General features: G+C 37.8%; 1 protein-coding gene across 8 annotated transcripts in view; it reads left to right on the top strand.

Moving 5' to 3' along the window:
* COL14A1 (collagen type XIV alpha 1 chain) overlaps positions 1-22,716 on the top strand; it is a 112,035-nt gene that overhangs the window by 22,702 nt on the left and 66,617 nt on the right. For all 8 annotated transcript variants that reach the window (XM_014870117.2, XM_014870120.2, XM_014870121.2 and 5 more), the window contains 8 exons: positions 11,130-11,285; positions 11,966-12,085; positions 13,409-13,573; positions 14,043-14,204; positions 15,500-15,648; positions 16,601-16,730; positions 21,052-21,197; positions 22,476-22,605. In XM_014870117.2, the coding sequence (XP_014725603.1) occupies positions 11,130-11,285; positions 11,966-12,085; positions 13,409-13,573; positions 14,043-14,204; positions 15,500-15,648; positions 16,601-16,730; positions 21,052-21,197; positions 22,476-22,605 (1,158 nt within the window). The remainder of the gene's footprint in view (positions 1-11,129; positions 11,286-11,965; positions 12,086-13,408; positions 13,574-14,042; positions 14,205-15,499; positions 15,649-16,600; positions 16,731-21,051; positions 21,198-22,475; positions 22,606-22,716) is intronic.

Below are 22,716 nucleotides of genomic sequence, written 5' to 3' on the forward strand. Positions count from 1 at the left end.
TCACCATGCTCTTCTGATCACTCTGAGGTTACTTAGCCCAGACATTATTTTGTAGACCTGATTTTGGTTTCAGACTCTGTCTCTTTGCCTTTGAACTCAGTTGTCTTTGTTCTTCCCAACCTTAACCCAAACAGAGGATCCATGTCTCCTATCTCAGCTTTTTCTAGTAAAAGGAGCACCTGCCCATCTGAACTTTGCCAATAGGGCTCTCATTTAAATGCCTACAGCCAGTGGTCTCAGTGCTTTCACTGTGGTTAGATCACCATCCTGATGTGTGCTAAAAGATGGCTGCACTGGACCCCACGTAGAACCTGCCCAGCAATCCTGTCCCCATCCATGTTAGGTCATCAGAGCATGGGTTTTTTTGACAGTGATTGTTCTTTAATTTGTGCAAAATGTCACAGCTTTCCATTCTTCTCTGGGACTCCTCATTTTCTCTCTCAGCTTTAGTTGATGAAAATATCTGTTATATTAAGGAGATGAAGACTTGTCAGAATATGCCATTGCTCTCTTTGATATGTGAACTTTGGATGCTGCACCCAGGCCATGCTGACTTCTGCACTTTTCTGAATGTAGAATTTGATGAGAGGCATCCATTAGGTTTCCAAGCTAGACTCTAAACCTGTGAGCTGCCATGCAGAGCTTTTCATATTAGAAATTCCTTGTTTAATATTGGGGGACTTACAGGAGGACTCTGACACAAGGAAACTCTTGGGTAAACTCCTCTTTACTGCCCAGAAAGTTTAGCTCATTTTGCTGTGGATGAGCAATGCTTATTCCAGGAATTCATCATAAGGATAGCTCTGGAGGAAATAGTTTTTGAGTCCTTTGAGTATTACTTGCAACTTGGATTTAATTCTGCAATGGCAGTATTTCTATGGACCTGGCCAGGGTAATTTAGAAGACTCCTTCTGGTCTCTCATGACTGAAAAATGTGATGGGAAGTATCAGGACTGACATGGACAGAATTCTTAATTCTTATTTACCTTTGCCATCATTTGGTAGTTGCTTTGGAGAAAACTAAGCAAGCTACATTTAGAGATTGCAGCATTTACATCTGCTATCTGGACAAATTAAATAGCACACAAGTGTGTTCATATAATCTGAATAAGAGAAAAATATACTTTTGAGAGACAGCAAGCTTGAAACTGAAGACTTGGAAATTACTGTGAAGCCTGGAGCTGGGAAATTGTTCATACTAAGTTGTATACTTTGATCCTGACAGAAGAAATCCCAGGGAAGAGAGAGAAAGAGAGATTGGGAGCAAGGGGTTAATTTTAACATAAAGAAGTCTTTCTTATGTGTTTATAAGAGACAAACTTGTCTGTTCTGGACAGGTGTAAAATTTTATTTGCATTATTCTAGGTTGAGAGTGAGTATTAATTTGGAGGTTGCTGGATATCTTCTTCAGTTTGTGTATTCCAGATGACAAACCATTGCTTTATTCTGAAAATGGAAAGCTTGGCATTAGAAATGATAACCAGTCTCCATTCTTACCAAGGGATTCCACTGACTTTTCTCCTGGCTCTGTAGGAGAGAATGCATTTCTTCCTGTCAGTCTATCAGTGTATTAATATCTGGTTAAGGTTGTGTATTACCTCTCATAAGTGTTCCTGGCTTGGTAGAAACTGGAGATTAGAGAGATTGCCTTTCTGTCATCCAAAATGTCCCTCCCTAGGAACTCTCCTTGACTGCATCTGCTCCACTGAAGTGTAGACACAGTGTTGACATCGATATCTAGAGAATCTGCAGTTTGGAAAAAGAACAGCTCTCTGAGTAGAAAGAGAGACTTAGCCTCTCTTGGACCTAAAGGGGAGTTTCATTTTTTTCATAAAGTGATTCAGCTCCTGATATCAGATTGACAACCTGATTTAAAAGATGCTTATCCTCATATTTATAATCATTGAGCTATGTTTCTCCTCATATCTGAACAGTGAATATGTGTAATGGTTCATAAATCTGAACTATTACCAACTGAAAACTTGTCTGGCCTCTTTTTTTCCTTTGGTAGCTTTCCCTAAGGCACTGACCTTTTTTTGTGCAATTTATTCTTAGTGGAAGTGGGAGGCTGCTATTCACATTCTTGAATGATGGATTAATAGAACCTCAGCTGAATGAATGGTCTTTCATTATCTTCAGACTGATTTTCATCTCTTCAAGTCATTAGCTCTTGAATATTCATCCAATCAACAGTGCACTGGCATGACTGAATTCTGCTGGCAGCAAGGCATGTTCCCTAAAGTCAGATTCAGGGTCCATGTTGACATGTTTCATTATTGAAACACTTTCATTACTACCCTGCTGAGACATTGCTTAACAGTTCTTCATCATTTGGCAGCATGAATTCACACAGTCTGAAGTCTGTAGGCTTGCTCAGGACTATGTATATTCTAGGTAAACATCCTGGTATGTCATGAGTGATGCTTGTCTTTGATATAACACAGAAGCCACATGGCAACAAGTTGAAACTCTGGGCCACTTTTTTAAACTTGGAAGAAGAACCAAAAAAAGCTTTGGAGAGGTGGTAGCAGACATATATTATAAACGGCTGAGGTGCAAGACCAAGAACCTCTTTAAGGAATGTGTAGTCATAAAGGATTGATCCATTCATCAGCAAACTCATCAAGGGTTTGCATACCCTGATGAAGACTCTTCTTTGCTTTATGCTATGATCAGCAAAATGGGAGAGAAAGGTTAAAGTTTTGGTATCTGTTTTCAGGTACTGTGAGATGGCCTTGTGTTGAATGTGACTATAAGATACCCAGTTTTTGGGTTTTTGTTGTCTGCTGTACAAGTTCCCTTTCAAGGCTGTTCTTTACTGTTCCCCCTTTGAGAGGAGGAGAGTCTTATTTCATAATCAGTCTCATTCATCTTTTGTTAAACAGCAAGCCTGAGCTTGTACTGAGGAGATATGATTTCAGGGTAATTTCCACCCTCACTGCATGGTCTGAGGTCTGGGTCTGTTGATGCAGGACTCTGGCTTTGGGCTGTCAGCACCCTTTTGCTGGTGTCCTGTGTGCTGAATAAGCCTTGCTGTTACAGCTGAGATATATCTCTTGATTAAAAGATGCCAGGTGGTAGCTAAAATGGGACTTACCTGGCTGTGGGGACCACACTTTCCACCTCAGAGGTGTTCTCACTTGTCTGATTGGCTGTACTGATCATACTACTCTGCATGGAACAAGGGAGTCCTGTTTCCTCATCTGACTGCTGAGTTTGGTGTGTCTCTCTTTGGCTCATTATTCTCCAGAGCTGTGGTATTCTTGTACTCTGCCCTTCTGGAAGAACCGAGGGGGCTTCTGTAGAGCACCGACACCAGCTTGGTGACTGAGAATATTTAGTTTCCATTTATGCAGGAAAGTTAGCAGAATTAGGGCTGCGTAGTGGTGCAGACAGCTATTTCAGAAGTAAAGCTCATGTCAGCAGTGTCTTCACTTGGCTTTGATTGGTTTATGTGGTTAAAAATGTGGGCTAAAATTTCTGGTCTTTTGCACTGATGTTTCCAGTATGATAAAGGAAAGGCAGAACTGTAAATTGTGAGCACAGGGATGGTGACTCCTGTGGCTTGTGAAATACCACTCATATCTCATCTCATCTCTTCTCTCCATACCCTCAAGACCTTTCAAACTCAACATCCAAATTTAGCTCAGTGCATAGGTAGGGCTGTGGTATCAGTGCCAGATCAGCAAGGGGAAGCACAGCACATGCTGGTGGCCCACCGGCTGGCATGGAGCTTGGCAGAAAAAGCCCTGGGAATCAGGTGACCATGAGCCTGCATAGACATGTGTCACAAAGGAGGCAAACAGCCTCCTGGGCTACACTGGGAAGGAAGCAGATTGATGGAGGTGATTTCTTTTCCTCAGCCCTGGCTTGGTGAAGCCACATGTGGAATTCTGATGTTGGGTTGGCTCCCCAGTAGAAGAAAGACATGGACTTAGTGAAAAGCGTCCATTGAAAGGCCATGGAGATGTTTGAAGGTTTGGAGCATCTTTCATAAGTGGAGAGGCTGAGGCAGCTGGAGTGTTCAACTTGGAGGACAGCAGGTTTGAGAGCTATCTTTCCACTGTGTAAAAATACCCTCTGGAATGAGTAAAGAAGACAGAGATTCTTCTCAGTGGTGTCCAGTCATAGGACAAGAGGCAGTGGGCACAAACTAAAGTAACTGTAAATTATATTTAATCAAAGAAAACACTTATTTTGCAGTGAGGATGGTAAAGCACTGGAGTAAGTTACTCAAGTTGTGAAATCTTTATCTTGGAGACTCTTTAACCTGACTGGACATGGCCCAGAGCAATCTGCTGTTGTTGCCCCTGCTTTGATTAGGGCAGTTTTACTAAACTCAAGAGATCCATTCCCATCTCCAGTACCCTGTGATTCTGGGAGTTAAGATTTCTCAGAGTTAGGTATTCACTTAGACATCTCTGCTAGTTAGAGAATGGAAGAATTGCTACATTCAAGAGGGCCCAAATTTCATCCTGAGTTTTTGTAGATTGACTCGTGACATCCTAAATTAGCAATACTTCTAAAGATCACTGCATATTTGTATTTATACACTGGTTACATTATGAAGATATTATTTCAAGAACTGCATGAAGTTCTTGGAAGTCTTTTGCACTCTAATTGTATTGCACCAACCTCTTTTGTTTCTTTTAGATCTCTTATGGTGAGTTATAATTTAACTGTGCTGTAGCAGTTTGTTTCTAGTATTTATTAATTATTTCTATGTTACCTACTTTCATAAGTACACAGATTGTTCTCTCAGCAGCCTCTTTTCCGTTATTTGGCCTGTTGTGTTACAAGCTCAAGCACAGACCAGCTCTCTGTCATGGTTTAGAGGGATTTAGATATACACCTTTATTAATGTTGAGGATTTCTGTACACAAAAATGCCACTTTTGTCTGAAGTGCCCTGATTAACTGTCTTCTAGACAGCCAAAGAAAACTGTCAGGGATTTCATACCTTACTAAAGAAATAGGAGAAATAAGTCTTTTAAATTCTGGCATATTTTTTCATAGGAATGGTGGATAAGTATGACCATATTAATAAAAAATACAGTTTTCTGTCTTGAAAAGTAATTTAGACCTTGAGACAGCTGTTTCATTTAAAACATTCACGTACTCAGATGCAGAACTGAGAGGAAAGAGAAATGGAGAGTTATCACTAAAATCTGCGGAAGAGTTTCTTAGGTTTGTGTACTTTACAGGAGGATTGCTGGTCATCTTCAGTGTAAATTGTGGTTAAATTGATGAAGTATATTGCCAGGCTGGGCTTCAGGTTCAGGAAAAACTTCAGCAGCATGCTTTGTTCTGTGTTGACATGTTGCCTGTTGGAAGAGAAATTATAACAAATGTTTTAAACTCTCCATTTAAATTCAGGGGAATTTAAAAACATATTTTTCTATCTAGGTACACAGACCAGGAGTGTTTAGTGTTGATGTTTGGTGAGCTGCTGCAGATATTGTGTTCTTCAGTGCTATCAATCAACAATGCTCTATAAGGAGACACCAGCACTTTCTTTCACAGTTACTTTTTTTTGTCTCTCAAATTAAAAAGTTCAGGTTTAGAAAGAAAGCTCTAGAAGTTTTGCTTGACTAGTGACTACTTACTGAAGAAGTAAAACTGTCATTGAGTGTGTATAGAAAATTGCATAGAAAATAGCTCTATGCTGCCTTCTCTCACACTTGAGGATTATTACCACTATATATAGGCAATTAATGTGTTATCAACTAGTGCTTTGATTAGTTTTATGGTCTTAAATTCAAGAGGTGTGCTATAAATAGTATTTAGTAACTGCTGTGTACTTTTTGGAAGCAGAAAATTTTTGTACTACAGTATTCACAGTCAAATGTGATGTGATTAGACACAACACATTCAGTAAATCTTAATATTCCAACTCCACCAAATAACAAATTTGTAAGCTTGCCAGTTGGGCTATATTAGTTTCCTGGAGAGGAATAAGGCACATGGAAAAGGGCTGGCTGATTTTTCTTTTTTTTTCCTAGGGGCCAGGGACAAACTAATAACCTTGTTGGGCAGCTCTTTAAACCTAATATTCCAACATTTGAGTCCTTCAAATTCAAGCTGTGGTTGGATCTAGTTTAAAGAACAGCAGTTATGTTATATGCATTTGTCTGGTCCATAGACCTGACATATGGGATGTGTTAAACTGAGGTCCAAGTGCAAGGATGATATCACCAGCACAGAACAGTAATATCAATGTCAGAAGCATGGACTAGTGAGTTGCTGAATTTTGGAGTTAGACACTGCCTCATGTTCCTTAATTTTTTTAACCCTTTTTAAAAACAGATGTGACATTTTGGTGATGTAGATTTGCATTGCCCTTGTCCTCAGTGGTCCTTCTGCTCAGTGTGGTGCTGTCAATCACTGTGGAGTGATTCTGTTCTCTGTCATTCATGCTTTATTCACAAGGTATTTTTCACTCACTGCTGTCATCAAGCTTCTTGCCTTTTGTGCTTTGTTATTCCATGAACGAGCCTTCTGTTCATACTGTAGTATTAGTATTGACCTCTACTTGAACTTTCTTCCTCTTCTTCCACATATATTATTTGACTTTCCACTGTGACAGGGAGTAAGAAAGGAAACGACATATTGCAGACTCAGAAAGAATTATAGTCTTAACTTCTAGAAGAAGTGGTGTGTGTTTTGGCTCTTGAAAATGAGAACAGTTTCGTACCAAGGGTAGGCAAAATATCAAATGTGTTTCTGTAAAACATATCATAACTGCATGCAAATTGAACTGGTTTGTCTAAAGCCTTGAGTCCTCCCATGTGACAGTGCGTGTATTTGCTGCTTCTCCCTTTGCCTTTCAAGGACCTTTCAAAGACTAGTAGCATTAACTCCAAGAGTCAAAGAACCCTACTCTAGGTTAAAATCCATAGTTTTGTATTTACATGTGAGTAACGTTTGCAGGTTTTTTGTTGAACTTCTGTTTTTGCCATTGCTCACAAGGAGCGTGTGGAAGAATAGCCGCAGGTAGGGAATGCAGCCATGGAGAGGTGGTCAGTGTTTCCAGGAGCTTGTCAAGCCTGCTGTGTTCTGTGCAGCCCCCACACTGTCAGAGCTTCTCTCAGGTCTCTCTCTACACTCCCTTCCCTTCAGTGGGATGACTCAAGGGTCCTGTTTTGCAGGCTCCAATAACACTCCCTCTATCCCAGAAAATTCTATCTGGATCTTTCTTTCAGAATTGCCATCACTGGCTTCACTCTCAGCCAGTTTTGACATGGTCTTGAGAGTTGTTTAACACTTGCATATTGAAAGTGCCAGCAAATCACCTTTGGTGTCTGGGGGCTTGAGCAGTCAAAATCAGAAAACTTTGTTTGGCAGACGTGAAGCCCTTTCAATGCTGGCTCTTTGAAAAATTTCCCTGAAACAAAGGAACCAAAATTCTTCAGAATGATTTGATTTTTGGTGATACTGAAGCAGGTTTTCTGCAAATACCTCACCCCAAAACATTGTTGGTAGCTTTTTCCTGTATGTTGGTGCCTTTGAAGGTGAAATTTTGAGCCTGTGTCTTCTTCTGTGAAAAGCAGAAATGAGCAGAGTCCCTTCCTCCTCAGCTTTCTGGCAGAGTGGCAAGTTCCTTCTGCCAAGTAGTGCTAGGAAGATTATAAATTTGTTACAGAAAGTGCATTAATATTTTACTTTCTCCCCATAAAAATTCTCCACCAATTGTAAGTGAAGCAACTGAAGACAATTGCTGGTGTAAAATATACAGGTTGTTATTCTGACTTTAAAATTTGTGCAATTCTGTTATTTTTGCTTGCCTAAAGATCACAGGCTCTGATATTGTTTGTTGTGGAATGCAGCACTTGAATCAGAATTATGGTTTCTATATAACATTAGGAAACATGATACAAAATTTGGTAACTGGTCTCTTCCCTACTGTCCTACCTTTGAAATTGGTGAGTATTGTATAATTCAGAGGGAAGTGGGACCCTTTCTCTCACTACTCTGTTCTTGATGACCAAGTAAAAGGAAAATAAGCACATTATTGAACCTGATCACACTATTGAACCCTGTAGTAGACTAAAACACTGAGTGTTGAAAGCTTTTGTTATATGGAATGATATGCTGTCATCCTCCTTTAAGAAAGGTTGTTGGGAAAATTGCCTATGAAAGTTGTTTAGATACTTGAAATGTTCAAAATTGCCCTCAAACTCTACAGGAATTCATGACCATATATGATTATATGGAAAGATTATTGAAAAAGACATTTTAAGAACTGGCAATGGAAACTGGCTAAACACAGTGGGGTTCAGAAATTATTTGCTACACACTGTGTCTTTTAGACTAACTTTATTAACTGGGATGTCATGGTGTTTGTGTTCCTATCAGATTTTAAAGATTCTATCACCGTGTTATTCTGTTTAATATCTCACTGTTGTTTATTCCCTTTTAGGGAACTTTCTACAATTCTATTAAGTACAACAAGGAGAAAGCATAAGCAAAATAGTGGGTGTACAGAAGTAACAAAACCTAAATATTTTATGCAGAAAAGATGCAACAAGTATCTCCTTCCTACGAAGAGCGAAACAAATTTTCACAATGTGACCTTGCAGTACAATCTTGGATCAAACCACACGTTTCTTTAACAAAAAAAAAAATTGAATTATACTATTTGCATTGATCTGATGATGTGGAAATAAAACATTGAAAGGAATGTTGTTATTGTTTTCTTTATTCTTTGGATTTTGCTTCACTGAATGGATTTACTAAAATTGATAAAAGCTTTCATTACAAAGCCATCACTACAGGATTAAAGAAGCTTTATAGGCCAAACTTGTTGATATGAAGTGATATGAAATATTACCAAGGATAATAACTGGGTTTCATACTCAGCATACGATTTTAGAAGTAGAGAAGGAAAATACTACCACACAAATCCTCATTGGGCTGTATGATTAAACTGCTGGGATAACACTGAAAAGGTACATCTGTGCTATTGTACAGCTGCTTGGATGTGAATCAGGGGTCCTGTGCTCTCATTCTTACTGGAGTGGAGTAGCATTTTACTTTGGCAGTAGTTCTTTTGAAGCTTGCAGTGCTAGTCGTGGCCAGTGTGAGAATGGCACGGTTGAACTGCGTGTTAATGGAAGGCAGATACTGCAAGCAATGCAGACTGATGAACAGGAAGTTTATTTGGCAAAGATATTTAAAACATTAGTTTTGCCATGACTAGTAGATTCCTATTAAATCACAAAACAGATTCCAGTCCCACTGAAATCAAGGGAAGTTTTTCTGTTGACTTCAGTGACATAAAGATTTGGACCTCTTTTGGATTTATGTTCCAATTTAAGATCATTTTTCTGATGCTTACTAAATGTTCCCCAGTGTCAATACATTAAAATATGTTGCCAATTCAAATAGTGTTGCCTTGTACTGTAAAAGCTAAAATAAAATATTTGCCTTGGCATCTTTGTAAGTGGAATTTTTGTCATGTGTTTAGAACTTATTTTGCACTGCTAGCTGCACGTAGGAAATGTTCCCTGTTCTTCTAAAAACGTTTGTGGTACACGTTTAAGACATTAACTATAACTTTATGGATTGAGTTTAATGCTCAGTGGATTTACACTATAGTATGAATCTAACCCTTAATTATTACCAATTGAACTCCTTCTGCACATCAGATTGGTTTTGCCTGTGAGATTATCATTTTGTATTTAATGGAAATATTGTCATTAATATTATGTTGTGAAAATTTAAAGTTGCTAACCATATGTTTTATTTTCTCTGTGTATCAGGAGAATTTCTTGGGAGCTAATGCAAACATCTTTTAGATAATTTCTCACTGACTTATTTTATTTACTGAACATCTCTGCTCAAATCAGTTTATTTCTGGCAGTGGACTTAGTGATTGCTGTTAACAGCATGTTGAACTGTTAGTATTCTTTGTGAACTGACTTATGTAGTGGATCCTGACAAAAATCATAATAAAAGCTGGGCTGCAGCTTAATTCACTAATCTGTGTTTGTTTTCTACTGTATTGAGGGACATGATTTTCATCCTTAAATGGTTTGTGATATATCATGTCTCTTCTACTAAACTCGCTTTGCTTTGTCTTTCCTATTTCCCTCCTTATTCTATAGCCAATCAATATTTTTGTACTTCAGACATAAGCTCTTATTTCTTAAATCTGTATAACATCATCCCTTTTTTCCCTCCCGACAATATGAGTCTACTGTTTCAGCAACCTCAGTTTTACAGTCACACATCCACTTCTGTGGAATATAGCAATTCTGTCTGAGGTTCTGAAAACCTTTTCCATTCCCTTACTTCTTTTCCTAGCGTTTTCTCAAACTGAATGTGGCACTTCAGTTTAGGCTTCTCAGTTTGCTTATTGTGCAATTTGTGTCTAATCTCTGCTTCCCTTCCTTTGATTTTCCCACTGGTTAGTTAAACCTTAGAGACCACTAACATGTATTTCTGCTAATTCTCATCAGATATTTTCTGCTGTTTAGTTTGTTTGGTTTTTTTAAATGATCTTGTATTTTTCTGTTTTCCATGTATCTGTAAGACTAAGCTTCATTCTCATGCCCGTTCTCATAGAAACTGTGAATTTGAATCTGAGATCTTTGCATTTTACCTCTGCTATATTGAGTGCCTCCTGCTTAGGTTTAATACAGTGTATTCAATTGGCCTTCAGTTTTGCTCAACTCCCAGGAGTGAGATTAACTTCTGGATTTACGAGTCTACAGTGGTGCCTAGTGGTTTTCTGTAAGGCTTTTGAGATGTATAGAAGCACCTGTTTTTCTCTGTTGACTGTGAAAGGGGCCTTGATAACTGTTTTATGTGTCTGCATCTCTAGGTAGCTCTCTGTATTGTCTGTGCCTAAGGCAATGGTGTCATGCACTGTGTATGGGGACTGAAATTGTATATGTGCATTGGGAATGAAAAAACTCTTGGTTTGGTTGTTCTATATGGCAGTTAATTTTTTATTTCTCAAATATTTTTAGAAGAAGGGTTTTTTTAATAGGTCTCTCAAAAGTAATTTTGAATGCTTTAATGAAAGAACACTACAAGTAGATAATGGCTTGGTGGAAGGTATATATTTATTAGATTACAATTTTATAGTTGAATTAATAATATTGATTTAATTTTAATGATTTACAGGAAGCCTGTTTACCTGTAAAACTCCAGCAATTGCAGATATTGTGATACTAGTAGATGGTTCTTGGAGTATTGGCAGATTCAATTTCAGGCTCGTTCGACTGTTCCTGGAAAACCTGGTTTCTGCTTTCAATGTGGGATCTGAGAAAACAAGAGTAGGTAAGGAGCTGCACTCTTTTCCTAATATTTCTGTAGCAATGTGAAGGTGTTATCATTTCAGGATAATAAACAGCTTAATGCTTCTATTTTTGTGCAAGATTTATCCTCATCTAGCACTAGCACTTCTATCATCAGAGTAATGCTGCTGGAATATTTGTAGTATTAATTCCTCAAAGTTTACTGTGATCCTCAACTTAGTTAACTCTACTGCAATGTCAGTAGAAAAATAAAAAGAGTGGAAACAGTCTTAGTGGCTTCAGTCAGCATTAGCCTCAAACACTTGCAGTTTAATTTTTGCAGAATGTGTAGATGGCTTTTCTTGTGCTTTAAACTGGCTGAAATGTTATATTTCTGATCTGCTACTGTTCAAAAGTATATTAAGTAAATTGTTCTTAAAATAAATTCTTGTAGTCTTAACTCTGAAAAAGTTTTGTGTTTCTTTGCTTTTAATTTACTTAGTACTTGTGGAAAAGGCTTTGAAAGTTAATTGAGGAGTTGTTACTCAGAACAACTTTATACTACTTTTTGTTGTCAATCAATGCAGTTTTTCTAGTATAGTAGCAAAGTTACTTGCAGAAACCTAATTGGTAAGGTGCTGGTAACCAACTACATAAAACGTATATATTTAAAAAAAACCTGCTTTATTATCTGATGGATTACCTTAATTTCTGGTTCTTTAGGTCTTGCACAGTACAGTGGTGATCCCCGGATTGAATGGCACTTGAATGCCTATGGCACCAAGGATGCTGTTCTGGATGCAGTCCGTAATCTTCCATATAAGGGAGGGAATACATTAACAGGTACTGTGTATGTTTGGGCTTTTGCTTTTTATTAAAAAACATATTCTGCTGCACTGCCCAAGAAGTGTTGGTGCTTATTATGAAGGGTAAAAAGGGGTTTTGCAGCTTGCCAATGGCTTTATCTGGTGTCATTTAAGTATTTTCTGAAGTGCTTGTCCATTGACTTCACTGGGAATCAGGACAGGGCCACATAAAACAAAGTTACCTAACTCTCTGTACTGGAAGTAAAATCTTTTACCTGCTGGGAAGAAAATGCAAAATCCATTTATAATGTTCATGCACAGAGCTTTATTCTGGAGAAGGAAAGAATGTTGGTTCAATATTTGACAACTGGTAATACTAACTTTACAAATGACCACCCAGGGCTTTTAGATTTCCCTTGACCTTTCAGCAGTCAAAGCACTGAAACCCCAGAGACACTTAGTGATGGATAAAGGGAGGATGCCTGACAATCTGGGAAAAATACAGTCTCTGAATACAATTCCAGTGTCGTCAAAGCAGCAGTTAGTAATGTTGGAATAATATATCCAAAGACTCAGACAAAGCCTTTTTTTTTTTTTTTTCTTAGCGGGTAAGAAAAAGGAGAAACAATAAGCAACAGTCTTTATTTTGGTAGAAGGAGTGATTGCAATGGGACAAAGGACAGAAGACTAGTATGATTCTAGGAATGAGATTGCTGGGTGGTAGGAAGTAGTAAATTATCATGATTATTTTATAGGGATGTTAGAAGAAAATGAGTTAGAAATGTTTGCTGTGGGAGACTTAAAAGAGTTTTCAGATAAGATCTCATTGTGATGTGTAAGTTTGTCCTGGAGCTGTTGTTCTTTTTCCTTTTAAATAATTAGTATTTATTAAAATCAGATTCTCCCTGAGCATAAATAAAGCTTTTTTTTTTCAGCTTGAAAATTAGAAAAAATTTAAAAAACAAACAAAACCAAGATTATCTGTCTTATAAGGATTTACTAAGCTATCCAGAGCATGTGCTTTCAAATAAGCAATTTAGGTAGAAGGAGAGGGAGCTTCCTATTCTAACTTTGTAGAACTTGGTAGAGGAAGAAAAAAAAGATTACACATTTGCAGGAAATATCTATTTAAGTTTTCATAGTTTAAAATACATTGCTCAAAAGACTGCTAAATATAAATTTCAGCTTCTCTGTAGTTTAAGCTGCTTGTTGGAATTAAATTTTTAAGTAAACTAATTCTTCTTTTATGCTTATTCTGCATCAGAATTTCAAGTTGAGTAGAAAAACAAACACTGTGATGCTGGCAAAACTAATGGACATTTTAATCTGTAAAAGTATTTTAAAATATTTTCTTTTTTAGGTCTCGCCTTAACTTACATTTTGGAAAACAGCTTTAAGCCTGAAGCAGGTGCAAGACCTGGAGTATCTAAAATTGGGATACTGATTACTGATGGGAAGTCCCAAGATGATGTTATCCCTCCTGCTAAAAACCTGCGGGATGCTGGCATTGAGCTGTTTGCTATTGGTGTGTATTCTGCCATATCCATGTGCATGTCCCATTGTACTCTGGTGTATTTGCATCTGTTGCTGAACTAAGTGAACTAAGGAAGTTTACTTCTTTTCTGCCTGTATCCAATAAGTACCGTCATTAATTTGTATCTTTTATAAACATTGGTTATAACGTTGTTATAACTTGAATTTAGCAGTATACATGGATGCTGCATTTTCATGAGACAGCTGAAAAGATGCCACTTACACTGGCAGAAATTAGCATCTTGAACTGAGATCTTAAAAATAGAGCAATTTGTAGCTGGTCATTAAAACAAATAGAATTTTATATTGGCAATTTTTTATCAATCCCTTTGATACGTGGAAAAGATTTTATAACTTGTGAGAAATGAGAGTTATAAAGTAGGTATATATCACCTGTGTATACAAGATTTTTTCCTTTTTTCTTTTTCATTTATTGTCTTTGTTTTCCTTTCCAATAAAAGGCGTAAAGAATGCAGATATAAATGAACTCAAAGAGATTGCCTCTGAGCCTGACAGCACACACGTCTACAACGTGGCTGACTTTAACTTCATGCATACCATTGTTGAAGGTCTTACCAGAACAGTGTGCTCACGAGTAGAGGAACAGGAAAAGGAAATCAAAGGTGAACAGAAACAAATTTTAATGTAACTTATGATGAACTTAGAGCTATAAATCAAATACCTGCGGTTCTAGGCTGGCTTCTGGCACTAGACTCTTGCTGTATATTCTTTTGCTTGAAAGAAAGTACACTGTCAGGGAAGTTATCTTCCTGTTTTATTCTTGCTTAGATATCTCTGATCTTTCGCTCTTTGTTTTTAGTAGAGGTAAATATTATGGTATTTGGTAGTACAAAAGAAAAAAAGTACATTCATTCTGCTGTAACTATTTCCAAGTGGTGGGTTAGGAAATCTTTTTGTAATACAGAGTTTTGGGGATGAATTAGTTTAACAGCTGCACATGGAATTATATTCATGCTGTGCTTTCTGCCTCCTAACTTAATGGTTTTATTGTCTCATAAGTACTCAAGTGTTTCAACTATTTAGATTGCTTTGTCCCTCCTCTTGATGAATTGTTTTCTTTTTCATATTTAATGCACAAAAATATATTTTGGTTCACAGGAAAAGAAGCCAGCAAAGAAAATTGTTCTTGTATGAAAAAGCCTTCTCTGACTACAATTATTTTGGCTTTTCTGAAGAAATAAATGGCAATGAAAAAATATTGCAATTTGCCAGAAATACAGTTCTACCTGAGGCCTTTCTTTCTGAAAGGTTTCAGTGGATTTTGTTTCTATTTATTAGTTTGTGATTCCTTAATATCAATGCTGAGTTTTTCTCCCTCTCTCTCTCATAATAGATATGGATATATGGAATATTATATATATACATTAAATATAATGTATATATTATATGTAATATATATCAATAAGGAAGGCTCTCTTGAGCAGAAGAAAATGGAAAAACCATGGATAGATGAGACATCTTTGTGGAAAAGAATGATTGCCAGAGAAGATGACTGTTCACTGTGTCTCTTCAGCAGCCAGTATCAGTTTCCAACCTGCTGAGGAGCACAGGAGATCACAGCTGTATATGTACTTGTATGTTTTGCATGACTGGGAGGAAACCAGAAAAAAAAAACAACCAAACCAGCAGAAAGGTCTGGAAATAGTGATGGGAAGCAGGTCAGGAAGACTTAGTGCTGTATTTTTGTCATTTTCACATAAAGGTTTATGAAAGACCAGGGCTGCTTAGTCTGATGTGCAGTACTCATTATTACCTCTTTGTTTCCATTGAAAATAAGTGTGCAATAGCCAATTATTTTATTTTCTGATGAGGAACAATATTTAGAGCTTCAGCAACTATAACAAACCAAACAATTATTATGCAGAGGGACTAAAAATTTGTGTTGTCTCCAACCTAGGGGCAATTGCTTCTCTTGGGACTCCTTCGGATTTGGTCACATCAGAGGTAACAGCCAGAGGCTTCCGGGTCAGCTGGACCCATGCACCAGGCAAAGTGGAAAAATACAGGGTTGTGTATTACCCCACTCGAGGAGGACAGCCAGAAGAGGTAAGAGGAGGAAAAGCTGCCCAAAGTTTTTAATGCAACAGGGGCAACTAACCAGACAGGAAATCCATGGTCCTGTTTAAATACACCCTGAAATTGTCTATGAGGGCTCCAGAAAGGAGATTGGGCACACTGGATGGTGACCAAGATTAGTAGTAGCCAGGCTACATGTCTGTCATACAATTTAAGGTAAATTAAGTGCTTTAATAGTAATAATCACTTTCAGGGGGTGGGTTGAAGTGCCTGCATTTTTCCTTACATATATGGTTACTTGAAACAATTCTACCATTACCCCCTGCACCACTCTGTTTACAAGAACAGAACAGGTAGGAGGTGATGGTAAGCCACATTTTCAGTTCTAAGAAAGAATATTAATAAAAGGAAGATTGTACATTTTGGGACATCTACAACTGTTTATTGAAAATTTGGAGAGAATTGTTCATTTAGATGGGACTTCAACATTTTGGAGATGGAAAAAGTGCAGTGGAACAAGCTTTTGACTCCAGCAGACAACTTATCAAATAGAATGGAAACGTAGAAGAGCAAAAGGTTTTAACTAAGGTTATATTTTGTTTCCTTTTGCACTAGAAACTAGTTTAGGATGGAATTTGTATTGATGGAATTTTGAAGTACTCTGTGTGTGTATATATGTAGTACTAAAGGAATATTTATGATGATATTATATAAAAAAGTTCCACATACACACCCTTAAACTGTATTCCATATACTTTGTTCAGCTGAGCTCTTCCTTTGTTCTGAATGGCTATTTAGATCAGATAACCATTTTGGCTATGTATATGGTTGTTGTTCATTTCAAATACTTTACTGTATATAAATGCTGCACGATCTGAACTTTAGTACAGCGGAAACATTGCCTCAAGGAGGGCTTGCTTGATTTGATGGTAATATAGTTTGTTCACTTTATGCGTATTCAGTTACATTTTCTTTTAAACAGGTAGTGGTAGATGGAAGTGTATCAACAGCAGTTCTGAAAAACCTGATGTCTTTAACTGAGTACCAGATAGCTGTATTTGCTATCTACCCCAATGCTGCGAGTGAGGGCCTCCGTGGAACAGAAACCACACGTGAGTATCCTTGGTGTGTTTGCTGCAGATTTGACTGTCTGCATTTAATCAGACTGAATAGGCATTAGTCTTTGTCAAAATTAAACACAGAAGGGAGTCTTTTTCAATTTACCTTCTTTTAGTCCATTTGCATTAGATTAAATTTTGTTTTAGTAATTCTGGGCTAAGCTCTTAAGTCCAAATGCTCTGTGGATATTTAGACACTGAGAAAGGTTTGATCTCTGGGCTGAACTTTGAAGTCGGTTGCATTAAACCCTAGATGAGAACATTCCTATGTTTTGGGTGTGGAGCCAAGTTTTACAAGCTAGATTTGTAGCTGGAGATGATCTGATGTGTGGAGATTTAGGTGGGACCTGAAATACCTGCATATGATTCCTGCCAATGCCAAAGGTTTCAAGGCAACACTGTAAGTTTCTTTCTCAATGATTTAATTATTTTCTTATTGTAAAAATAAGAATTTATTTGTAAAATGTAAATAATGTAAATATAAAATTTTACATTGATTTGTAAAATGATGGCTTGGGATATTGTAAGACTTAATGCATTTACAGTTGTATGCATTTGTATACAAAGTGCAGGGGTTTTTTAGTAAATATGACAAATATTAGGAATGGAAGTAAAGAGTGACTTTATAGTTCAGAATAGGAGACAAGATATGGTATATCAATAGTTGATATCTGCTGAAAGAACAGAGCAGCAGGGCTCCAGAAATCTACAGGATTTCTACAGTGCTTCCAACCAACTTCCTGACCCAAGTGATCAAGGAACCAGCAAGAGAAGGTGCTCTGCTGTAGCTCATACATAGAAACAAGGAAGAGCTGATGGTGGAGGAGGAGATCACATCCTACCAGGTCAGGGAGGGTCCCTGCTGACCAGCTGGTAACCAGCTGACTGGAAGCTCACGTGGATGATCAAGAAGCTTGTAACAGAACTCAGACATCAAAAAGAAATGTCTGAGAGATGTGTAAGAAGAGGCAAATGATGCAGGAGAAGTATAAAGCTGATGTCTGATCTTGCAGCTGTTTAGAAAAGTTTAGAAAAGCCAAGGCCAAACTGGAGCGGAATCTGGCAAGTGTTGTGAAGAGGAAAAGAAGTTTAACCTTATGCATTTCAAAAAAGAGAAGTGCAATGTCCTGACCCGCATAACAGCCCCTGTCACTGCACACTGAGGGGTGACCAGCTGGAAGGCAGCTCTGCAGGGAAGGACCTGGGGGTCATGGTAAATAACAAACTGACTGTGAACCAGCAGAGCACCCTTCTGTCACAAAGAAGGCCAAGAGCCTTCTGGGTTGCATTAGAAATGATTGCCAGCAAATTTAGGGAGCTGAGGATTCTTGCTTTCTGCTCAGCACTGATGAGGCCACACCTGAATACCTGGTCTTGTGCTGGGTTCCCCCAAGACAAGAGTGATGTGGACTTACTGTAGTGACTTCAGTGAAGGGCTGTAAAGATGATTAAGGGCTTGACACATCTTTCATAAGAGTCTGAGACAGCTGGACTGTTCAGCCTGGAGAAGAGAAGGCTCTGGTGATCTTGTCAATGTGTCAAAATCCCTGATGTGAGGAAATGAAGGAGTGAGCCAGACTTTTCTCAGTGGTGCTTATTAACAAGACAAGAGCCAATGGGCACAAATTAAAAGCCCATGAAATTAAATTTGAGCAGAATAAGAGACAATTTTATTTTAATGATGGTCAAACAATGGGATAAGTTGTCCAGGGAGGTAGTAAAATCTGCATCTCTGGAGATATTTCAACCAAACTGGACAAGGTTCTGAGCAACCTGCTTTATCTGAACTTGACTGAACTGGGAAGTTAATTAGATCAGATGACCTCAAGAGGTGCCTTTCATCCTCGGTGGTTCTTTGATTCTGTGTCAGTGCTAATCTTCTCAATCTGAAAAGAAAATAAAATAATATAAAATTATTTTAGACTTTTCTTTTAGTCTCAGTCCCCCAAAATGTCATCTCCAGCCGTGCTATACCCCAGGAGACAATGTTAGGACCTGTTTAATTTATTGAGGCTGAGAGAACAGTCACATACTGAGCCAGCAAGGTTGTTTTGTATTGCACCTGGTATTCCTTTGAAGTCACCTAGTCAAGTTCTGACAGAGCCCAGCCCTGCTGGCTGTGAGATTTGATCAGATTACACCCCAAGGTCATGCAGCATCAAGCATCTTATACAGCTGTCGTTGATAGTGTGTTGGAAGTAATAGTCTGATATATGCAAGTGTTAATCACTCCACACGCTAAAAATACTTGCAATTTTAAAGTAATTTTTTTTACTATTCTAATGGGGAATTATGTAAAATTGTAATTTACATTCCTGCCTGTGTGTGAGGTACTGACAGATTAAAATAGTCACCAACTGCATTTTTTATAAAGAGCATTGAAAATAGTTTACAGGTATGTGAAATCTAAACAGATATATGCATAATGTACAGATAACTAGAAAGTTTTGTGATTTCATAATCACTTCTAAATTGAAATAATATGAAATTAATTCACCTATTAATTTGCTAAAAATATGTTTTTACCTGCTTTAGTTTATTCCAGCTGTTTTTAGTTGGTTTTATTTATTGCTATGTTACCCTATGAATATTAGGATAGTCTGGTAAATGTCTAAGATGCAAGCCAGCATTATGTACTACATATTAGAGATTCTGAGGTCTTTGGCTGAAAATTCCAGTAGAAAACACCATGTTTCATTTCCAGTCACCTCTTTGTCAGTTTTTATATACATTGTTAGAGTATCTACCCCTTCCTGTTGAGAATTAAAATGCAAGTCATAAGGTACAGTTAGGGGACACTTTGCCTATAGATTCTTTAGAATCAAAATAAGGGGAAGAACAGGTGATGGATACTCTCACTGTGACCCTGGGGCAGTTTGAATAGGAGTGAGACAATGTGGTGCAAAGTGGCTTCAGGATATCTCAATATGTAATTTCTTACTTCAGGTATCAGAAGTGTGAGTGGAATTCTGAGCAAGGAAGATGAAGTACATTTGAAAATGTTCATGGGGAGTTTTTCCCTGTAATTAGAGAAATTGTGAGAATTCATGGGAATATAAATCAATACAAGAACAAGGGTTTAAATAGGATGGAGGTAGGTTGTGAAAGTTTTGGAGGGGTAGGTGGGGTAACCTGGAAGTGGAAACCTCAAGAGAAGCCTGGTTTCAAGTTTTGCCACCGTTTACAGACATGAATGACAGACTGAGTGAACAGCCTCAGTGAACAAGAAAGGATGAGGCTGGCATGGTTCTGTTAGAGTTCTTTTTGAGCTTGTTGAACATAAGGTAGGCGATATACTTGGAGATACCAACTTGACAGGGTGCAGCTTTTGGTTGGACAAGGAGTTCAGAGAAGCTCTGTGACTGAAATTAGAATTTGTTCCTGAATATTTGTGTGCAGGTCAGATTCTTCAGAATTTCAAATAGGAAAGGTTTTGTATCAGTTAGCAATTGCCTTCTGTTTTTACAGACCATTCCAGTCATTTTGGGGATTATTCTCAGTGTATAAATTCCAAAGGAGAAGTCAAAGTTCCTTCATATGTCTCCGTATTCATGCCTGAATATTTCTCCATATTCATGCCTGAATTTTTTGGTGAGATTCATCAGTGATGTACTAGCAGTGGAGAGGCCATTCAATGTTATTCTGTGAGAGGAATTAAGTGAGAACAACCAGGAAAATGCAAAATACTACTTTAAAGAGTTACAGAAATGCAAATAAACATTTGGAAACGCAGATTGGTGCTATATTCTGGTATTAGTGCCTCAAATCCACAAGTAAATCCCCTAATGTTGTTTGAATTTCACTCAACCTGCTCTCCCTTGCCAAAATAGCATTTGCCATGATTTGCAATTGACCTTACCCATATCTGCATAATCCCACTTATACAGCTGCCAGTTTGAACAGTCCAGACCTTAGACAGGCAACATTTACAGCCAAAATATTTTAATGTGTTCAGTGTACTCATCCAGGGTTTTTCCAGGGTGCTGTACCTAATGCCTGTCACATCCACACTCTGGCTTGGGAATTACTCCCTGAAAGAGCCATCCCTTAAAACTGCTACTGGTTCCTAATAGCAGCTATGCTGAAATGCTTTAATCTGCCCTGGCATTAGGATTGGTTTGGGTTAGCGTTTCCTTGTTTCTCTGATTCTGAGTCCTTTTATGCACCAATTAGATCTTATTTGTAGGATACAGACAGCACTTCCATGCCTGGAGACAGCTGTATTCCTTTGTGTTTCTGTGGTAAAACAAACTGTTTGAATAAAAGCTGGTTGTTCAAGTGAGAGAACTGAAGTGTGTCTCTTGTTCCACGGCAGTTGCCTTGCCAATGGCATCGGACCTGCAGATCTACGATGTGTCCCAGAGCAGCATGAGGGTGAGGTGGAGCGGGGTCCCGGGTGCCACAGGGTACATGATCCTCTATGCTCCCCTCACTGAAGGATTGGCAGCAGATGAGAAGGAGGTGATGTATTGTCCTTTCATTTGAATAGCATTTACTAAAAAAAAAAAATCAGTCTTTTAAAGGACAAACTAGTACATGTTCTTTAACTTCCAAAGTGATCAGCAAATACTTGGGTTTTTTTCTATGACTTTATTAAGCACTGTATGTGTCACAGGCTATGAATAAAATGCAAGTTCCAGTTGGTTATTTCTATGTCATCGCCATAAAAATGCCACAACTTTAACTGAATGTAAGCGACTCTTTTGGAATTTTATATAAAGTGATATTGTATCATCATATAGAGCTAACACTCAAAGAAAAAATAAAATAAAACTAAGATATCTCCTAAGTGTGCTGTCAGAAGAATATGAAGCCTTTTAAATGTAAGTAAAATCTGTAGGTCTGAAAGAAAACAGTCATTAATTTTCTTTTAGTTCTGCTCAACATTTATTTTTAAATGAAAAATACCATCTTTCGTCAAAAGTGATTTTAGAAGGCATTCTTTCAAAGGAAAAGAAGGGAGGACAAAGTAAAGTCTAGTCTTCAGCTGCTGACATAGTAAAACCAATGGAACTTCCAGGATTTGAAAATTTCTACACTCAAGTTTATATATGTAAGGTTATGTACAATATCTGTGTTCAAGCAAGAGCACTGTAAAGCATGCAGGGGCATGTGAACTTGTGAAGGGGGCATGAGGCTGCTGAAAGCCAGCACAGACTTGTGCTAATTGCTAAAGCACTGGCTGTGGGCATGTAATTCTGTTAAAAGTGGGGCCTCCACCAGAACTGGCTGCTTCAGGAGGACAGAGCTTTGCCCCAAAGAAATAAGGACCAGGAGGCCATGTTAATGTGGGTCTCCATCAACAGGCGGAAGAGGAAAATGATTCAAATAACAACAAATCTGAGCCTCAGTGTGCATAGAGTTCTTGTGATTTTAAGGTTTGTGACTGAAGATGAACCAAATTGTAGATGGGAGTGGGAATAACTAAATGTAGATGGGAAAATGCCTTAGTAGCTGCTCATTCTGGAGAGGCATATTTTGTCATTGCTAATGTGATTAATTCACTTCTCAAGTCCTTTTACCTCTGTATTGGCTTTTTGCTTTTTGAAAGTTTTAATCTTTTAATTATTGTGCAAAATCCCAAAATCTTGGGCCAAAGCACTGTAGGCACAGTGTCAGACAAATACTCAGCAGAGCATTTGATCATGTATCTAATTTGAAGTGTTTAACTGGTATTATTCTTCATTATAAGCTAATTCAGAAATAATGCATCTTTTTTTATTCATGGTGTTTTTTTAGATAAAAATTGGGGAGACCTCAACAGATCTTGAACTGGATGGACTATTACCAAATACAGAATATACAGTCACAGTTTATGCCATGTTTGGAGAAGAAGCTAGTGATCCCCTTACAGGACAAGAAACTACATGTAGGTAGCTGAAATCTATATTCACTTCAGTGTTAATAAAGCTTCAGAATGGTCCTTGCACATATTAGAGCAGGCATCTGATTATCTGATTTGAAAAATTGGGCAAATTCT

This window comes from Sturnus vulgaris, chromosome 1 (genome assembly GCF_052056855.1).
Source record: "Sturnus vulgaris isolate bStuVul1 chromosome 1, bStuVul1.hap1, whole genome shotgun sequence".
Lineage (NCBI taxonomy): Eukaryota > Metazoa > Chordata > Aves > Passeriformes > Sturnidae > Sturnus > Sturnus vulgaris.